At 37.1% G+C, this 18,721-nt stretch overlaps 1 protein-coding gene across 1 annotated transcript; it reads left to right on the top strand.

The window, feature by feature from the left end:
- The first annotated feature begins 1,578 nt into the window (after positions 1–1,578).
- On the top strand, positions 1,579–13,145 carry c3h5orf34 (chromosome 3 C5orf34 homolog). The gene is made up of 12 exons (XM_052111501.1): positions 1,579–1,902; positions 3,358–3,447; positions 3,540–4,147; positions 4,302–4,400; positions 5,651–5,771; positions 5,967–6,058; positions 7,660–7,729; positions 7,810–7,977; positions 8,794–8,921; positions 9,595–9,717; positions 9,841–9,881; positions 12,047–13,145. The coding sequence occupies exons 1-12, from the start codon at positions 1,708–1,710 to the stop codon at positions 12,214–12,216; spliced, it is 1,905 nt and encodes a 634-aa protein (XP_051967461.1). The 5' UTR covers positions 1,579–1,707; the 3' UTR covers positions 12,217–13,145.
- The last annotated feature ends 5,576 nt before the right edge of the window (positions 13,146–18,721 follow it).

Here is an 18,721-nt window from a genome sequence, read left to right on the forward strand (position 1 = left end):
GTGTCCTTTTGAATTAGATCATTGTTTGTGCTAAAATGCAAAGACCATAGTAACGGCTACGGTGATGCAGAGCTGTTTTTATTTTTCCAGAAGGATTTTTGTGAAGGTGTTAGATGAGACGATATCCAACTTGTTCTGCAATAGATTAATCCTTTTATGCATGCCGTCACCATTTGCGGACAGTTTGATTTAAGGCAATTTAGTTATATGAGGGAACCTCCTATACACATTATTACTGCCTACACTACCAAATAGAGAATTCTGTAGCTTTTGTGAATGTGGACACAATTGTAGACCAAATACACTCTCTGATAGACAAAAGGAAATGTGTATTTTTGTCTGGTATTTTTAAAAATACCAGATTATTAATTCTATCAGTGGTACCACAGCTTTAACACTTCAATAACTTATATGAATGATTTATATGCAATTAAAGGGTGATTCAGTAAGAAATATATGGGTCATAGTTCACCTCAAAATAAATAAAAAAGAATATTCTACATAAAGAAGACAATTTGTTTTTGGTATCGTGACATTATTTTCAAACAAGCACATTTTCCCCCCACAATCTTATTATAATAACACAAAATCAAAAATCACATAATTTGACATGAAAAGCATCATGTCTTGATTCAATGAACAATATATATTTTTTATTTTTGCTAAATTATGAAAATAATGATACAATGCAAAAAGAATGTTCTAAAAATATTTTTAGAACATTCTTTTTTGCATTGTGTCATTATATGTGTGTGTGTATATATATATATATATATATATATATATATATACGTTTGACAGAACATATATTTATATATTCTTACAAGGAAAAATACTTTTACAGCATTTATTAATCTTGATTAATGTAACTTTTAAAATTTAAATATATTTTTTTATATATCATTATTAGTTAATGCTCAACTAACAATGAACAACTTTATTTTTGTAAACTAACATTAACAAAGATAAATGCTGTAAAAAAATATATATTGTTTATTGTTAGCACATTATACCTAATGCATTAACTCATGTTAACGAATGTAACCTTATCTATATAAAATATAGATATAAAAAATTGGTAACACTACAATAAGGCTTATTGTAATTTTGTATATCTATATATTTTGAGATTCACCCAAAAATTATAGGCCTTGATCTGTTTATTTTAACCCTTTTCTGAGTAAATTAAAATATCATAGATTAAAGCAAAAGATTATCAAAAAAAGATGTCAAAAGATTAAACATGTAATTTTCTTACTCTTAATAATCAAATCCCCACCCTCTTATTGTTTCGGTCTGTTGAACGTCATCATATTAAATGAGGGGAAAATACTAAAAATCATCTGGAATATTCCATAAAACACTTTAGCCAAATAATTTCATTATAAAAGTCCAAGAACCTTTTATTTTACTCATTAGAAGTAGGTTTTTATTTTTCCCTAGTAGTGACGGGGTCATCCATCCATGCATGTAGGGGGCAGTATACGTGCACACATCGATGATTCCTATAGAGGAAGAGATTCATCCAATCAGCGCCATTCTCATCATCAACCGCAAAAATTTACACCACAGCAACAGCAGAGTTTGTTTATGATTGTTTTACATGTGACATTTTAGGGTTTACATTTAATTATCACTGTCAAATGTCTAAGCAGTTGGTTTGGATAATAACTTAAGCGTTCTCTGTGACATGTTAAATCGTCAGTGATGTGTGCAGTCAGGTTTATAGTGATGTATGTGGATGAGTCTGTGGATGTGTATTATACAGACGGACGCAGACTGCAGCTCTCACCCTGCGGGTCTGAATTCATCATAGAGAAACACATTTCACCCACCGCACACCCGCTGCAGGCCCGAGAGAGAGTCAGACAGAGGACCAGATTCGCCATCAGTGAGTATAAGGTAACAGATGGATCATGCATAACAACAGTATGTTACTCAGTGTGTCCGTGAAGTCAAATACATGTCTCTCTCCCTAATTTATATGCCTAACTGTCTGTCTCATTAGCTGTCCGTTTTCTGTCTGTCTAAATGTTTTTCTAATACGCTGCCTGTTTTCCGTCTGTCTTTCTAACTGTCTGTCTGACTAACTAGCTGCCTGTTTTCTGCCTGTCTTTCGAAATATCTGTCTGTCTATCTATCTAGCTGCCTGTTTTCTGTCTGTCTGACTAACTAGCTGCCTGTTTACTGTCTGTCTGACTAACTAGCTGCCTGTTCTCTGTCTGGCTGACTAATTAGCTGCCTGTTTTCTGTCTGTCTTTTATAACTGTCTGTCTGACTAACTAGCTGCCGGTTTTCTGTCTGTCTGACTAATTAGCTGCCTGTTCTCTGTCTGTCTGACTAATTAGCTGCCTGTTTTCTGTCTGTCTGAAAAACTGTCTGGCTGACTAATTAGCTGCCTGTTTTCTGTCTGTCTTTTATAACTGTCTGTCTTACTAACTAGCTGCCGGTTTTCTGTGTGTCTGACTAACTAGCTGCCGGTTTTCTGTCTGTCTGACTAATTAGCTGCCTGTTTTCTGTCTGTCTGACTAATTAGCTGCCGTTTTTCTGCCTGTCATTATAACTGTCTGTCTGACATACTAGCTTCCTGTTTTCTGTCTGTCTTTCTAAATATCTGTCTGTCTAACTAGCTGCCTGTTTTCTGTCTGTCTTTATAAATGTCTGTCTGTCTAACTAGCTGCATGTTTTCTGTTGGTCTAATTAACTGTCTGTCTTTTTAGCTATCTGTCTTCTAACTAGCTGTTCATTTTCTGTCTGTTTGTCTCTGTCTTACTATCTGTCCATCTTACTAAATGTCTGTCTGTCTTTCCAGCCATCTCTCTTTTTTCTAAACATCTGTTTGCCTGTCCATCTCTCTTGCTGCCCCTTTTTTGTCTGTCTAATTAACTGTCTGTCTTTTTTAATTGTCTGCCCATTTAATTATCTGCCTGTCTGTTTGTCCAGTTAACTGTACGTCTGTAACTTACTGACCTTTCCTTTTCTTTTCAAACAGTCTGTATGTCTCTGTCTAAATAACTGTCTGTCTGTCTACAGTAACTAGTTATCCATTTTCTGTTTAACTAAGTGCGTCTGTATTTCTAACCATCTGAGCTGCCTGTTTTCTATCTGTCTTTCTAACTATTGGTTTGTCTGTCCATCTAACAATCTAATTAATACTGAACTCTATCTGTCTAACTTTCTGTCCATTTAACTAGCTGCCTGTTTTCTGCCTGTCTTTCTGTCTAATCTATCTTCCTAACTAACTGTCATTGTAACAATCTGTCTGTTTATCTTTCCATATAAAATCTGTCTTCCTGTATGTTTAAAGACCACTGTAAATATATATATATTATTCATTATATATTTGTTTCCTCTTAGGTATTGGTACTTAATGCCTTGGAGTTCAGAAACAAGTATGCAACTCATCCATATTTGCCAGAAGAGCTCATAACCATGGAATTCACAAAGGTTAGCCTTTTATTAAGGTGTAGATAAATTGTCTTTTCATTACTAATATATGGTAATTCAGCTTAATTGCTTCATCAAATTCTCATTTTCAGGCTTTCACTGATACTGTTACAGAGGTGAAGTGGCCTATGTCAGACTCTTGTAGTGTCACATGTGGGCCGCACGGAGAGATCACTGTTTGCTCTGTAGATGGACACGCTAAACTCATTCTTTCTTCTTCTGGGGAGGAGTTCACTGTAGAGTTTATCTGTAGATCCAGCCAAAGTCAAGCAGTCTCACAATATCTGCAGCCTCAAGGAAACCAACACAAAAGCACATGTTTACTGAGTAGCCCATCATCAAGATCCTCCCCAGCTAAGGATATAAACTTATCTAAAGCATCAACAGGTGCTCAGGTAGACCTTCTTGGAACAGATGTAAAATCCCCAGACACAGCGGAATCAACCAGTAAAAAGTCCAGAAAGGTGCACCAGTACACCAGAGTGATCCAGCAGTATTCACGAGCACTTTACCCACAAACTTGGCACTATCCTCTGTCATTAGCTGTCAGGTATTGGGAATCACACAAAATTCAAATAAATGCTGTCACTGGACAAGACAAAATAAGGAATACAGATGGAGAAGACCGAAAAACTCACCAGCTGAAGTCGCAGCTTCCTGATCCTTTGCCTCTGAAATGTCCCTCACCTCATCAACACAGGTGTGAACAAACACAACATACAACCATTGTACTGCAGTTACAAAAAGCAAAAATAAATTTGTTTTGCTTGTGCTACTTAATACACAGTCATTTCTCATTTGAATGCTTTCAGTGTGTAGTTCACACTTATAACAGTCGTTGATATGATGTTCAGATGGAGATATGATGATGGGAATCCTGATATGCTGGAGCAGGTGGAGAGAGTCACAGCAGAGCTGGTGAAAGTGGTCTGGTGCAAAGGCATCATATACCGGTGATTACTGATACATTGCATGTCATATTCATACATCACTAACATTACCAGTAACCATCACTTTAAATAAAAATACTATGGTAATGCATAGTTAGGGTGGCAACATAAGGTTAAAGCACAGGATTCCTATTTTTGTTCTTGCGTAAATTGGAACCAATCCTATATATTGCAACATTCACACCCACTTTTCAGCCGTCTTGACTCCAGAAGTATTCTTCCAATACATTTTTTTCCATTGGGATTTCATAAAATCCTTCTTAAAGAGTTCTAAGGCCTCAACCAAATCTACCAAAAGAGTATTTGAAAATCAGACAAAAAGACAAAGGTAAGACGGTGTACGTAACGTCTTTAATAAGGGAATGAACTACAATCCCATGAAGGAATGTGGATGACGATCGCATTACGATGGGAAAAAATAAAGTTATTAATCTAGTTAAACTATTTATCTTAAGTGTATTGCAAAATATTTAATATTCAAAAATATAAGTCGGTACTGCCGCTCCCTATACGCATACTACGCAGTCTGCGTAGGGCACAAACTCCCTAAGGGGGCACCAGAAAGTCCACCGGCTGCCCTTACTTGCACGTTATACGTTATTCAAGGACCCAAAAGCAGTTGCGGAACAAAGACGATCGGTTCATGCTCATCATGCGAAGGGGTGTGATTGCGTCATTCACAGAGTATTATAGGATTGGCCGGTTGCTGCAGAGCTTTGTCTGCAGTTGGCTTGGCTGCAACTCTCTGATTGGTGGATCTTTTTCTTCAGGATCATGGGTAGTGTAGTTCTGCACCAGGAATTCCTCTATTAAACAATGCAGACTGAAAAGTTCAACAGGAGCATATATCATCGATTAACAACCTCAGAGTTCACAATATGCCTGTCTGTAAAGGTTTACCAAGTTATCGTTTATAATTCCCCTATGGAAAAAAAAATGAATGGGAATTTTACTTCCAGAAACAGACTGTTGTGTTCTATTGGAATCAAGAAATTATCCAGCTGGATAAACTGAAATTCTTAAAAAAATAAAAAGCAAAAATAGGAATTTCATTTTAACTTGTAGAATCTTATTGAACTTGGATCTTGTAGAATTGCTGCCAAAATATAATAGACATTCCCATCAGAGCTCTGTACACATTTGTACTCTTAAGATGTTTATGACTAAGGTTGTTAGTTCTCTCTCTGTGGACTCAAAGAGTGTCTTTTTTAACATAAACAATGAAGAGGATACTTTATGTTTCTCTTCTTCAGGATAATTGATGGTGTGATAGCAGTAGTAGAGATTTCTCCTGGTGATGGATCTGTCATCCGATCCAGTGGTGTCTTAACCAATTACTTTACACATTACAAAGCTGGAGCTGCTCAGAGAGATGTAAGAATACACTAAGTTTACTCACTATCAAGTGGACTTGATTCACTTTAATGTCCAGTGGAATAAAGGCACTTGGTCTTTTTAAAGAACAGTAGTCTTGTGCTGATACATGTGATTTTCATGAGTCCATTACATGAATCTTAATATACAAATGTATAATTCTGAAGATGAGTTGATTTGTTGTTTTTTTTTCAGGCAGTGGAGTGTGTGTATTATTTATGTGGGCTTCCACCTGACATATCAGGACAAATGTATTCTGTCAGATCAGTCGTCTCCCGAGCCAGTAGGTGAGACAAGAGGCTTTAGACTTCCCATAAACTTGCATTGAATGATGCCCAGAATTTCTTGGGAACCGTGATTCTCCAGTTAATTTATTTAGAAGGTACTTGACATTTGATTAGTTACTATTTTCCAAAGCAACATAGATTTCATTAATTATACAAGGTCGACAAAGTTGACTAATTTCTTACTAATTAACCCGTCCTTGGCCTTGTGGAACTTTCAGACCCATTTAGAACCATTTAAAAACTGGTAAAAAATTAACCGCAACAACAGGGAATGGTTAAAAGGATCAATTAAAAAGTGTACTCCTTGTTTACTCACCCCTGTGTTGTTATAAACCTATATGACTATCTTTCTTTTTCTTAACCCAAAGGGAGAAATAGTGAAAAAAAAAATGTTGGTTTTTGGTCATTACCGCTTCAAAAGTATGATTCAAAAGTCTAATAAATGATTCCATTTGAGACTCATGATTGTTATTAAAGCATACAATAAGGTTTAGAGAGAAACAAACCAAAATCGAATGTATTGTTTAGTGAAAATGTTCACTGACTGTTGATCTCCTGTGTGCATTCATGATAGGGCACGAGAGCAATGGTTGATGCAGCCCCCTTGCAAAATTGGGGCGTTCAAGCAAAAACGTGTTTTGTTTATCTAAAAACAGGGACTTCACAGCGATTGTGAATACACTACACAGCTGCACACAAATCAGAGAACAGAACTTACTAAACATTTCTGAAGAGTTTGTATTCGAAGTTATGCATTTCTATGCCCAGCCTTAATTTTTTTTTTTAAGTTTTTGGACCAGTGCCAGTTCACAGTGGATTTAGTTACCCGCATGATGCCGAAAATAGAAAACAAGTGATCGATAGAAAGTACCATCGCTCATCACAGCTGGTTAGAACAAAAAAATCTGATTACCATAGAACATATACCTTTTATTGCGTGTTGTTTGCTGTCAGTTTTGGACACTGTGTGATGTTCCTGTTATAACCTTTTATTCACTGTGTGAAACTCCATTATAAAAATAAGGCTGGGCATAGAAATGCATAATTTCTTCAACTACAAACTCCTCAGACATTTTTAGTAAGTTCTGTTCTCTGGTTTTGTGTGTAGCTGTGTTGCGTACTTTTGTCACTATTGCTGGGCCGGACCTGTTTTTAGATAAAATGTCGACAGGAAGCTTCATGATCTGTTGCTCTCGTGCCATATCATGAATGCATGTGCACAGGAGATCAACGGTAAGTGAACATTTTCAGGAAATATTACTTAAGGTTTCGGTTTGATTCTCACTATACCTTATTGTAGACTTTCATAACAATCATGCCTCTCATGGAATAATATATTAGACTTCTGAATTATACTTTTGCATTCTTTTGAAACTTGAAAAGGTGGTCACCAAAAACTGCCATTGAATGACATCACTAAGCAACAATTTGTTTCACAATTTCTCCCAATGTGTTTGGGAAAAAAAGATAGTCATATATGGTAATAACAACACAGGGGTGAGTAAACAATCACTGAATTTTCATTTTTGGTTGAACTAATCTTTTAATTAAAAATACGTTGTTCAGTGGAAACAAAATCACATTTTTGTTTGTTTCATTAGGATTCTGAAATGCTACAGCCAGGCCAAAACGTCTCTGAGAGCCCCTGTCTCTTTTTGCTGTTGGAAAGAGGTGTGTTTCCAGTGTGCAGTGTATGGGTGTGTATAATTAAAACAGCTTCTTATATTGAAGTTTTACTGTTGTGTCTCCAGCAGGCTGCAGTGTGTGATTGTGTGAGTGTAGTTCAGGAGGTGACAGTGGCAGGCACAGGATATTTTAAAGCTCTCTCAGACGGGACTGCTGAGGTCTTGTTCCTGGATGGAGTGAGGGCACAGATGACATGGAAATCTAACACCTGTAAACCTGCACAGGAACAACACGTATGTATTTCATTAAATGTACAAGTGTACACCTCAACACAGGGGTGCCTTACTAAACTGTTTATTGATTAAAGGAATTAATTAGTGGAAATGTGTTGACAAAAATCCAATACACTTCTATTGTAAGTGGATTTCTCTCAAAGCTAAGAAACAGGTCAGTATTATTTTCTGTGGTACTCAGTCAGCTTGCCACAGAAGCTGTTAATAGAACTTAAGTTGTATGTATGATGGGACATTCCTTTAAATTTACATTTATACATTCGCCAGACGATTTTATCAGCATGTTTATCAGTGGTTTCCTTGGGAAGCGAACCTATGGCCTTGGTGTTGCTAGCACCATGACCTGCCAAATTGAGCTACATTAAAGGAATAATCAATATTCAACAATGATTTTTATTACCACAAATATGTATTTCGACTTGTCCCTACCTTACTTATATATATATGTATATGTAATACATCTGTGTAACAGTGAGGCACTTACAATATAAGTGAATGGGCCATTCTGTAAATGTTAAAATACTCATAAAAATATAAGGTTCATATTTCTGCCTTTTAAACCCTCCAAAAACTGGCCCCATTCACTTCCATTGTAAGTGCTTCACTGTAACCTTGATTTCTCGATTTGTTTTTGTCATTATCAACACGATACCACAAATGCTGTCGATTGAGTTTAACTTGTATTAAACCCGGAATATTCATTAAACAATTTTAATCCTGTCAGCAGGTCTAATTGTGTTGAATCCTGTATTTTTTTTTTTTTTATAGGTTGTGGATTAATGAATGTATTCATTTTGTTTTTACCTGTGATGACAGAGCTATCACTACATAATGGAGCAGAGACACCTGGCAGAAGCCAGGCCGTCCCAAAGATGGTGCCATCTCAATTTGCCTGATGGACACCAGACTCTTGTTCAAGTGGAGACAGACAAAACTTATCAAAGGTAAAGATAAGATAAGACAAGAATAGGGGTGTAAATGCAATGCATTGTGATGCATCAATCTGACAATGATTCAATGCATTGATTGTGGAATTTAATAATCGGTTATATTAACTAAAATCCAGCAACAAGTAATTTTTCTGTCTGCACTGAAACAGAAATGCTGCATGATGCCACACAGAATAATATTCTTGATGTTTCAGAACATATTTGATATTTAACCTTTTTAAAGATTTTCTGCTTCAGTGGCATACCCAAAAATTAAAGGCTTATAAATCGAGAGAGAAAAAAATTGTCAAGAGTTTAGTATGATTTTATAGAAAACTTTTCAGATTGTATTGTATTGTATTCAGCGGTATCTGAGAAAAATGTTGTGTTGATACAACAAAACAATCAAAAGTTATTGCATTACAAATATAATTTATTTTAGTCATCTCCAAGTCTCTAAAAGCCTCTTCAACCAAATAAAACATAATAACTCTACTTAAGAACTAATTACACATGCCAACACAACAATGACTAAAGGTTTGCATAGCATGCAGACAAGATTTTAGTAATGAAATCAAACCATAATAATTAAATTGTTCTAACTAGAATCAAGTTGAGCTATCTTATAGTGATTGTAGGTGTAGAGGAGAGTTTTTTTATATAGCTGTTTTCTCTGTCTCTCTCTTAGGTATGTGTCGGCAGTAGTGGAGTGGTGTGACTGGATAAAGAAGACAGAACAAAGCATAAGTGCAGAGGGTGTGGCTTTCTCAAACTCTGCCCATTCTAACATGCATCAGCCAATAACCAGCAGGTTTTATTGAACTCCTATTCCCTTCATCGTTTTTTATCAAATCATATCTTTGGTTTTTGTCTTTTATGATAAGAAGCGTAAGAGAAAGCATATCACAATTTATGATTACTTTTGCCCCAACAGATCTGTTGTTTCAGAGCTGGAAAAGATCAAAAGGTTTAACTGTATCCTTTTCTTGGGAGATTAAATTCACTATTTTCATCGTTTTAGAATCATAGAAAAGTCCTCAACTGAAATTGCACAAATTTAAGGGTAACACTTTACAATAAGGTTCCATTTGTTAACATTAGTTAATGCATTAGGTATCATGAACAATAATGTTTTTACAGCATGTATGAATCTTTGGTAATGTTAGTTAAATGTAATTGTTGATTGTTAGTTCATAATGCATTAACTAATGTTAACAAATTCAAATCCCTTTATTGTCACTCAACCTTATAAACAAGTGCAACAGTGGGTGAAGGTCTTGTGTGCACAGGGAATACAGGAGTGGGCTGAGAACAACGCTCTGCGGTGCTCCAGTGTTGAGGGTCAGTGATAATATGTTGCTGCCCATTCTAACCACCTGGGACCAGGATCCAGCTGCACAGCGAGCTTTTTAAGTCCAGAGCCCGGAGTTTCTCATCAAGCTTGGAGGGCACTATGGTGTTGAATGCTGAGCTGTAGTCTACAAACAGAATTCTCAAATATGTGTTCCTTTATTCCAGGTGGGAGAGAGAAGTGTGCAGTGTAGATGCAATGGCATCATCAGTGGAGCGGTTGTTGTGGTAGGCTAACTGCAGTGGGTCCAGTGAGGTAGGCAGCACAGAGCAGATGTAATCTCTGATTAGTCTCTCAAAGCATTTGCTGATGATGGGGGTCAGACTACTGTTATATTTTGGATTGCTTTGGTACAGGCAGAATGGTGAACATTTTAAAGCATGTGGGGACCACAGACAATGAGAGGGAAAGGTTAAAAATATCCGTAAAAACACCAGCCAGTTGTTTCACGCACGCTCTGATGACTTGGTCAGGAATGCCACCTGGACCCATGCCTTTACGGATATTCACCCATCAGAAGGATCAGGTTACATCCGCTACAGAGACTGAGAGTGGTTTAACCTCTGTTAACCTCTCTCTCTGCAAGGGGGGGGGTGTTATTTCCCTCGAAACAAGCATAAAAAGCTTGTTTAGATCTTTTTGGCTCACGTACACGATGAGCCAAAACATCATGACAACCAGCCTAATATGCAGTTGGACTTGATCCCTGAAGGTATCCTGTGGTATCTGGCACCAAGACATTTGCAGAAGATCCTTCCAAGTCCTGTAAGTTGTGAGGTAGACAGACTCGTTGGTCCAGCAGATCCCACAGATGCTCAATCAGATTGAGATCTGGAGAATTTGGAGGCCAGGGCAACACCTTGAACTCTTCATCATGTTTCATTAAACCATTCCCCAAAAATATGTGCAGTGTGGCAGGGTGCATTATCCTGTTGAAAAAGGCCACTGCCATCAGGGAATACCATTGCCATGAAGGGGTGTATCTGGTCTGCAACAATGTTTATGTAGGTGGCATGTTTATATTGACATCCACACAGGGTATCCCAGCAGAACATTGCCCAGAGCATCACACTCCTTTCACCGGCTTGTCGTCTTCCCACAGTGCATCCTCGTGCCATCACTTCCCTAGGTAAATAGCGCACATGTACACAGCCGTTCACGTGATGTAAAAGAAAACAGGACTCATCAGACCAGGCGACCTTCTTCCACTGCTCCAAGGTCCAGTTCTGATGCTCGCATGCCCATTGTAGGCGCTTTCGTCAGTGGACAGGTGTCATCGTGGGTCCTCCCTGGTCTGCGGCTACGCAGCCCCATACGCAGCAGTGTGCGATGACAATTTGACCCTTGTCAAAGTCGCTCAGGTCTTCACTCCAGCCCATTTCTCCTGTATTCAACACGTTGACCACAAGTACTGATTGTTTGCTTACCATCTAATCTACCCAGACCTTGACATGTGGCTTTGTTAGTAGATGATCAATGTTATTTGCTTCACCTGTGAGTGGTTATAATGTTTTGGCTTATCAGTTGTATACAGTTTTACATTTTAAAAAGTGTAAGTTTACATTGAAATTAACAAAAAACAAGATTAATAAATGCTATAAAAGTATTGTTCATTGATAGTTCAACAAATGGAACCTTATTTTAAAGTGTTACCAATGGAAGTATAAGAAAAACGTAGTGTCCATATTAATGCTTAACAAGTCATAACTTATATTACAGCTTCTTTAAAGTAGTGTGCATTGAGAATATAATGCCTATGTGTTTTTTTTCCTTAATACAAACAAACCAGTTTTGCTGGAGAACAGCCCTGTCCTGCGTTCCACAGGGAAATCTTTGAGCTGTGAGCGTTCTTCTGATCACTCTCATCTCCCGCTCACTGATAACTGTATTTCTGAGGCTCTTCAGAAGACATCTAAAGCCATACAGGACATTAACACACTTCTATCAGAGAGACCATAGACTGTCTTAATGGATACCCATGTGCATATACTGAAAAAACAAACCGGTTGATTATTTGAGGATACAAAAAACTTTTTTTGTTGTTTTTTGGGGGGAAATAAAATCTGCTATTTGTGGAACATAGTCAGATGTCATATATAATTTGACACAAATGAAAAAATATATTACTAATTGATCAAATTAATAAATATTTGTAACTTTTTCGGAAAGTCGTGTTTTATCAATGCAAAAGTGCTAAATAATAATAAATTAATAAACAAATTGAATGGACTATCATTTTTATTCCTCACAGCCTTGCTTTCATTTGTGTCAAATGAAAGGAATTCTTAACTCAAGAATGATGATTCTGTCATTATTTACTCACCCTCATGTCATTCCATACCCTATATGCTGTTATTTATTTTCCTTGGAACACAAAAGCGCTTTAGTAGAATCTTCATACAGCTCTTTTCCATACTGTGGAATTCATAGTGACCACAGCTGTCAAGCTTCAAACAGGAGCCATGAAAGCAATCCAAATGACTCATGCACTGTATTTCAAGTCTTCTGATGCCATTTGATAGCTTTGTGTAAAATAAGAGACCAAAGGTTGTTATTCACTGAAAATCCAGCTCTCCACTGCAGCTCTCAAATTTTTATCATCACACAAATGTGACGCCAATGATGTCAATCCTGCTGTGACAGCAGTAGTATCTAGGAATTGTCATTGTATGGAAGGGAACAAGATGAACATTCTTCAAAAATTCTCCTTTTGTGTTTATATGGGTTTGAAACAAACATGAGGCTGAGTCAATGATTATAGAATATACATTTTTTGGGTGAATATTCTGTGAAATATGACATCTACCCTGACTAAGCTGCAATATGATCATCTTTTATACAAAAATAGATATTATGTCTGTCTTCTTCATTATCACCGTTGAGTGCCTTTCTAAGTGTTTTATTTAATTATAAAACTTGATATCTGGTTATAATTGAATGTACTTATTCAATTATTGAATTTCTGTTATACCAAAAATAAATGTGTCTCACTCGTTACTTTAACTTGGTGTTACTGGGCAAAAGTTAAAGCCTTTTAAGAGGAAGGAAAAAGGCTGTGGCCAGAGTTTCAGTCATCAGTTCTCCCTGTACTTTTGGTGACACTTGTGGGCATAAAATCCACAAAGCAACAAATTACTTTGTGATAGCATAATGATATGTGCTGGAAGAACTAAGTATAATTTGTTTGCTTTAATTCTGTTATTTGTGAAACGTTTGTTTCTAAATTAGAATACTGACCTTTTTGTGATGCTCAACCGAACACTATAGTGCTGAATTGCAACAAACCTATAGTGATATTTATAAGGGCTTCATTACTAAGGTTTTCTTAAGGGTTTTGTTGCAATTAGCTGATTAGCATTATAGCTAACTGTGTAGTGTAGCTCTGTCATTTACAGTGGCAATAAAATATACCCTTTGGAATTCCCAGCTTTTGCGGGGTTGGTGGGATTTTCTCCCCAATTTGGAATTAACAATGTGCACTCTAAATCCTCGTGGTGGTGTAGTGACGAATCTCAGTTACCTCCACGTTTGAGACCGTCAATCCGTGCATCTTATCATGTGGCATGTTGAGCACATGTGGAGGCTTCACACTATTCTTCACTGCATCCATGTACAACTCCACGTGCCGCACTGAGAGCGAGATCCACATAATAGCGACCACAAGGACGTTAACCCGGGCCAATTGGTTGCTAGGATTACTGAATTGCCAGCTTTTTTGTTTAAATTTGTCTTAAAGTCTGGTTTGACCTTCATCCAAGTTACAATAATGAACAAACCCAATCTGTTTTAACTAATAACACAAATTATTGTATTGTTCTTGTACATATTGAAAACATCATTCGAACATTCACAGTGTAGGTTGGAAAAAGTATGCAAACCCTTAGTCTAATGATGTCAACAAAAGCTAATTAGTCAGGAGTTGGCAAACCTGGCATCCATTTAATGAAATGAGATTTGAAGTGTGGGTTAGAGCTACTTTGGCTTATAAAGGCATTGAAACTTTTTGTGTTTGGTATCACAAGAAGCATATGCTAACATGAACCAGGTCTGCAAAAAAGATATCTCAGAAGACCTACAGTAAAGAATTGTTTCTTTGCATAAAGATGATTTAGCTTAGATATGTATCTGTCCACAGTTGGACAAACTCTATAAATGGAGACAATTTAGTGCTGTGGCTACTCTCCCTAGAAGTGCCGTCCAGCCAATATAACTCAAAAGACACACCGCAGAATGCTCAATGAGGTAAAAAAAGAGCCGTAGACTGACAGCTTAAGACTTGAAGGAATCATTGGAACTGGTTAACATCTCTGTTCATGAGTCTACTATACAGAAAACATTAAACAGACATTGTGTTCATGGCAGGACACAATGAAGGAAGCTGCTGATTCCCAACAAAAACATTTCTGTGTGCCTGAAATTTGCCAAAGTCCATTTTGACACTCCACAATGCTACTGGGAAAATGTTTAGTGGACTGATGAAACTAAGGCTGAATTGTTTAGGAAGAACACGCAGCAGTATGTATGGCATAAAAAGTGCACCGCATACCAACATGAAAACATCATCCCAATGGTGAAGTATGGTGGAGGGAGCATCATGATTTGGGGCTGCTTTTCTGCTTGGGGCCTGGACCATTTGCCATCATCGAGGGAAAAATTAATTCCCAAGTTTATCAGTCAGGGTGGCTGTGTGCCAGCTTAAGCTCAGTAGAAGTTGGGTGATGCAGCAGGACAATGACCCTAAACATTGAAGTAAGTCACTAAAGAATGCCTTTAAAAAAACACCTTTTTGGAGTGGACCTTAACCCAATAGAGATGCTGTGGAATGACCACAAGAGAGCCGTTCACATGGCTTTTTTTTCTCTCCCCAGTTGGCATGCCTAATTCCCAATGCTCACTATGTCCTTGTGGTTGTGCCGTTGCTCCGCTTAATCCGGGGGCAGAGGTCAACCCAAGCATCTTATCAAGTGGCTTACAGGGCACGTTACTGCGGAGACTTGGCACATGTGGAGGCAATCACGCTTTTCCCTGAGATCTCCACACACAACTTACCAAGCGTCCCATTGAGATCGGGAACCACTATATCTTGACCACATGGAGGGTAACTCATGTGACTCTACCCTCTCTTGCAACCGGGTCAATTTGGTTGCTTCGGAGGCCTGGCTAGAGTCACTCAGCACACCCTGGATTCAAACTCGCGACTCCAGGGGTGGTTGCCAGTGTCATTGCTCTCTGAGCTACCCAAGCCCTCCTGAAGCAGTTCTGTAAGGAACAATGGTCCAAAATTCCTTCTGAAAATCTTTCAAGTCTAATCTGCAAATTGGAAAACTTGGTTGAAGTTATTGCTGCCAAAGGAGGATCAGCCATTTATTAAATCCAAGGGTTCACTTACTTTTTCCACAGCACTGTGAATGTTTTTCAGTATTCCCTATCAAATTCCATGTGTCATATGTTGTTGAAAGCTCTCAAAGAGTAGAACACAACCAGACTATCTGTTTTACTCACAGACAAAAATATATCGAGTAATAATATGTCTTTGACAATTATGTTGGTGTTAGTTAATATGCCACTGTGACGAGGAGAAGGGAGGGAACCGGAGTAATCTCAAAGTAATCTCATCAGTAATCAAAATACTTTTTGAATGTAACTGTATTCTAATTTCCAATTATTTAAATTGCAGCTGTAGTGGAATACAGTTACTTCTATTTTGTATTTTAAATACGTAATCCTGTTACATGTATTCCTTTTACTCCCCAAACTTGCTCGTTGTGCATGACACTGTGGAGACTCGCAGCATGTGGAGGCTCATGCTACTCTCCGCTATCCATGCACAACTTACCACATGCACCGTTGAGAGCAAGAACCACTAATGGCGACTACGAGGAGGTTACCCCATGTAACTCTACCTGTAGCTTGTGCACGTTCGTGTTAACAGAGATGACCAAGCAGGGAACGAAAAACATATTAGGGATTTCAAATATGTGTTTTTCATAGTTGAATCATTGGAGCAGAATAATTGACTGGTGAAGATCCCTACCCAAAAACATTTATTCACAATGTGTGGATGTTGATTTTATTTAGAGTAAAACCTGAAATCACCAAGTACATTTTTGAATATGAAATCTTGGACTTATGCAGCATCATACAAATGCAACAGTTTTTTAGTTATGGACGTCATTGTAGAAATGTACTATTAATATTCAGACGTGAGTAATTTAATCTAATGGTGAAAGTGTCCAATAACAATAGTTTTCGGCTGGTCATGTGATTCTAATATGGCAGCCCCAATGAGTAAACCCTCTGTAGATTAAATCAGCTTTTATAAGGTTACTGATATGACTGGAGTCTTAATTTATGTGAGTGGTCATGATTTTATACATATGTTTCAAAATTACAATTAATTTCTATAGGAGTCAGTCTTTTTGAAGAAAAGAAAATACTGAGAAAAAAAATACTGAGTGCTTCTTGAAGGCCTTCTGTGTTGTTCTTGCGTCCACTCTTCTGACTCGCTGCTCGCCTGACTTTACCATTTTTCTCCTCATAAAAAGCAGTCACAAAGTGGTGAATTTCACCACTCCAACAGTGCGAGAATACCCACTCCCCTGGCCTCTTGAGCTTAACTTGTATTGAACACTGAATATTCCTTAAATTGTCAACAATATTAGCCTCTTGAGACCAGGGGAGTGAGGTTTACACACTGCACAGCTACCTACCAGTCGGCTACCGTTACACTCACCCTCCCCCCAAACCTCACTCCCATCCGGGTCACGGCACCACTGTAACCGGTCCTGCTCGACCCACTCAGAGCGGGATTCGAACCGGCATTCTAAGGCGGTGCACTAACATGGAGGCTAAAGGCTACATCCTCTAGCGTCCATAACTAGTGCGCCTCTTGAGGCCAGGGGAGTGACAATTGCACGCAAAGTCACTATGGATAAAAGCATCTGCCAAAATGCATAGATGTAAATGTATATAAACAAGAAATCATGGTATGGCAATGACTGTCGTTACCTCAGAAAATGTCCTTTCTTATCTACCTGTTGTCATAAAATTAATACACTAGCAGTTAAGTAACAAACAGAATTTATTAAATGTAAGTTTTGTTCATTAAAATTGAAGAAAATTGTTTTTATATAAAACTGAAGTGACCTGAAGCATGCTTGAAGTAACACTAATGGTGAACTCTTGCAGGCACAATCTCTTGGCGCTCTTTTTTTCCCCTTGCTATTTTTTAAATTATGACCATATTTTTTTTGTGTATTGTTGATTACCACAAAAAATTATTTTGAATGCGCATAAATAATAAAAAAAACGCAAAAATCTTGGTTACAGTGAGGCGCTTACAATGGAAGTGAATGGGGCCAATTTTTGGAGGGTTTAAAGTCAGAAATATGAAGCTTATAATTTTATAAAAGCACTTACATTAATTCTTCTTTAAAACTTGTGTATTATTTTAGCTGTAAAGTTGTTTAAATCAACCTTTTTGGGTTTTAGGGTTTGTTGTAATTACATTGTCATGAAAACAAAGTGGTAAAATTGGATGTAACTTTGCACAGAAAAGGTTAGTAATCAATTTTATCACACTAAAATCATGTTAACACGCATATTGTTTACATCTTGTTGCTATAATTGTTTGAAGTGAGTATTTTAATGTCCCCAATTCACTTCCATTGTAAGTGTCTCACTGGAGCCCATATTTTTGCTTTTTTAAAAGAAAAAAAAAGGAAGGATGAGTCTAAATAAATGTTTGTGATAATCAATATTATGCTACCAATGCTGTCGATTGAGCTTAAATATTTCTTTAAGTAAACACAAATGCAAAGTTACTGCTTCAAAAACCCAAATTTTAGGGGTTTTTGTATAGATTTAAAATTATTTTATGACCCTGTGTTCTACTTCAAACAAAATAAAAATTTCTTTTATTGAAATTAATTATTGATTCCTTGAGATATAAGTGTTAGTGGGTGGGGGTTATAATTTTTTTTTATATATATATATATATATAAATATTTTATATTACTATTTCTGTTTTACTACTTAAACTATATTTATTGTTTAATATTGTAATTTTTAATTTTTGGATGTTGTTTTAGACTGGCTCTGTGTCTTACATCTTCTATTTCAATATTCAAAATGAAAGCATAAAAAAATATATTTCAGTGACAGGTGATTGTGTGATGATGTCTGCACATATGAATGGACACAAATTTACTGGTTGAACAGTATAAAATATTCAAATATTCCAAAGAATAATGATAGCTTACTATTAACTCCATGTTCTGAGCAATACGGCTCTAAATCCATCCCATTGTATTATGATATCTATTTAATTATTTTATATTATTGAATAATAAGAAGAAGATGATGAGCTCCAACGAAAAGCTCTGACCCTCTCAAAGAAAGTGATCTCGCAAACATCGCGAGAGTTTACGAGAGTTCCGGTGTTGTGACGATTGAACGTCCCTGC

This window comes from Xyrauchen texanus, chromosome 3 (assembly GCF_025860055.1).
Source record: "Xyrauchen texanus isolate HMW12.3.18 chromosome 3, RBS_HiC_50CHRs, whole genome shotgun sequence".
NCBI classification, from domain to species: domain Eukaryota; kingdom Metazoa; phylum Chordata; class Actinopteri; order Cypriniformes; family Catostomidae; genus Xyrauchen; species Xyrauchen texanus.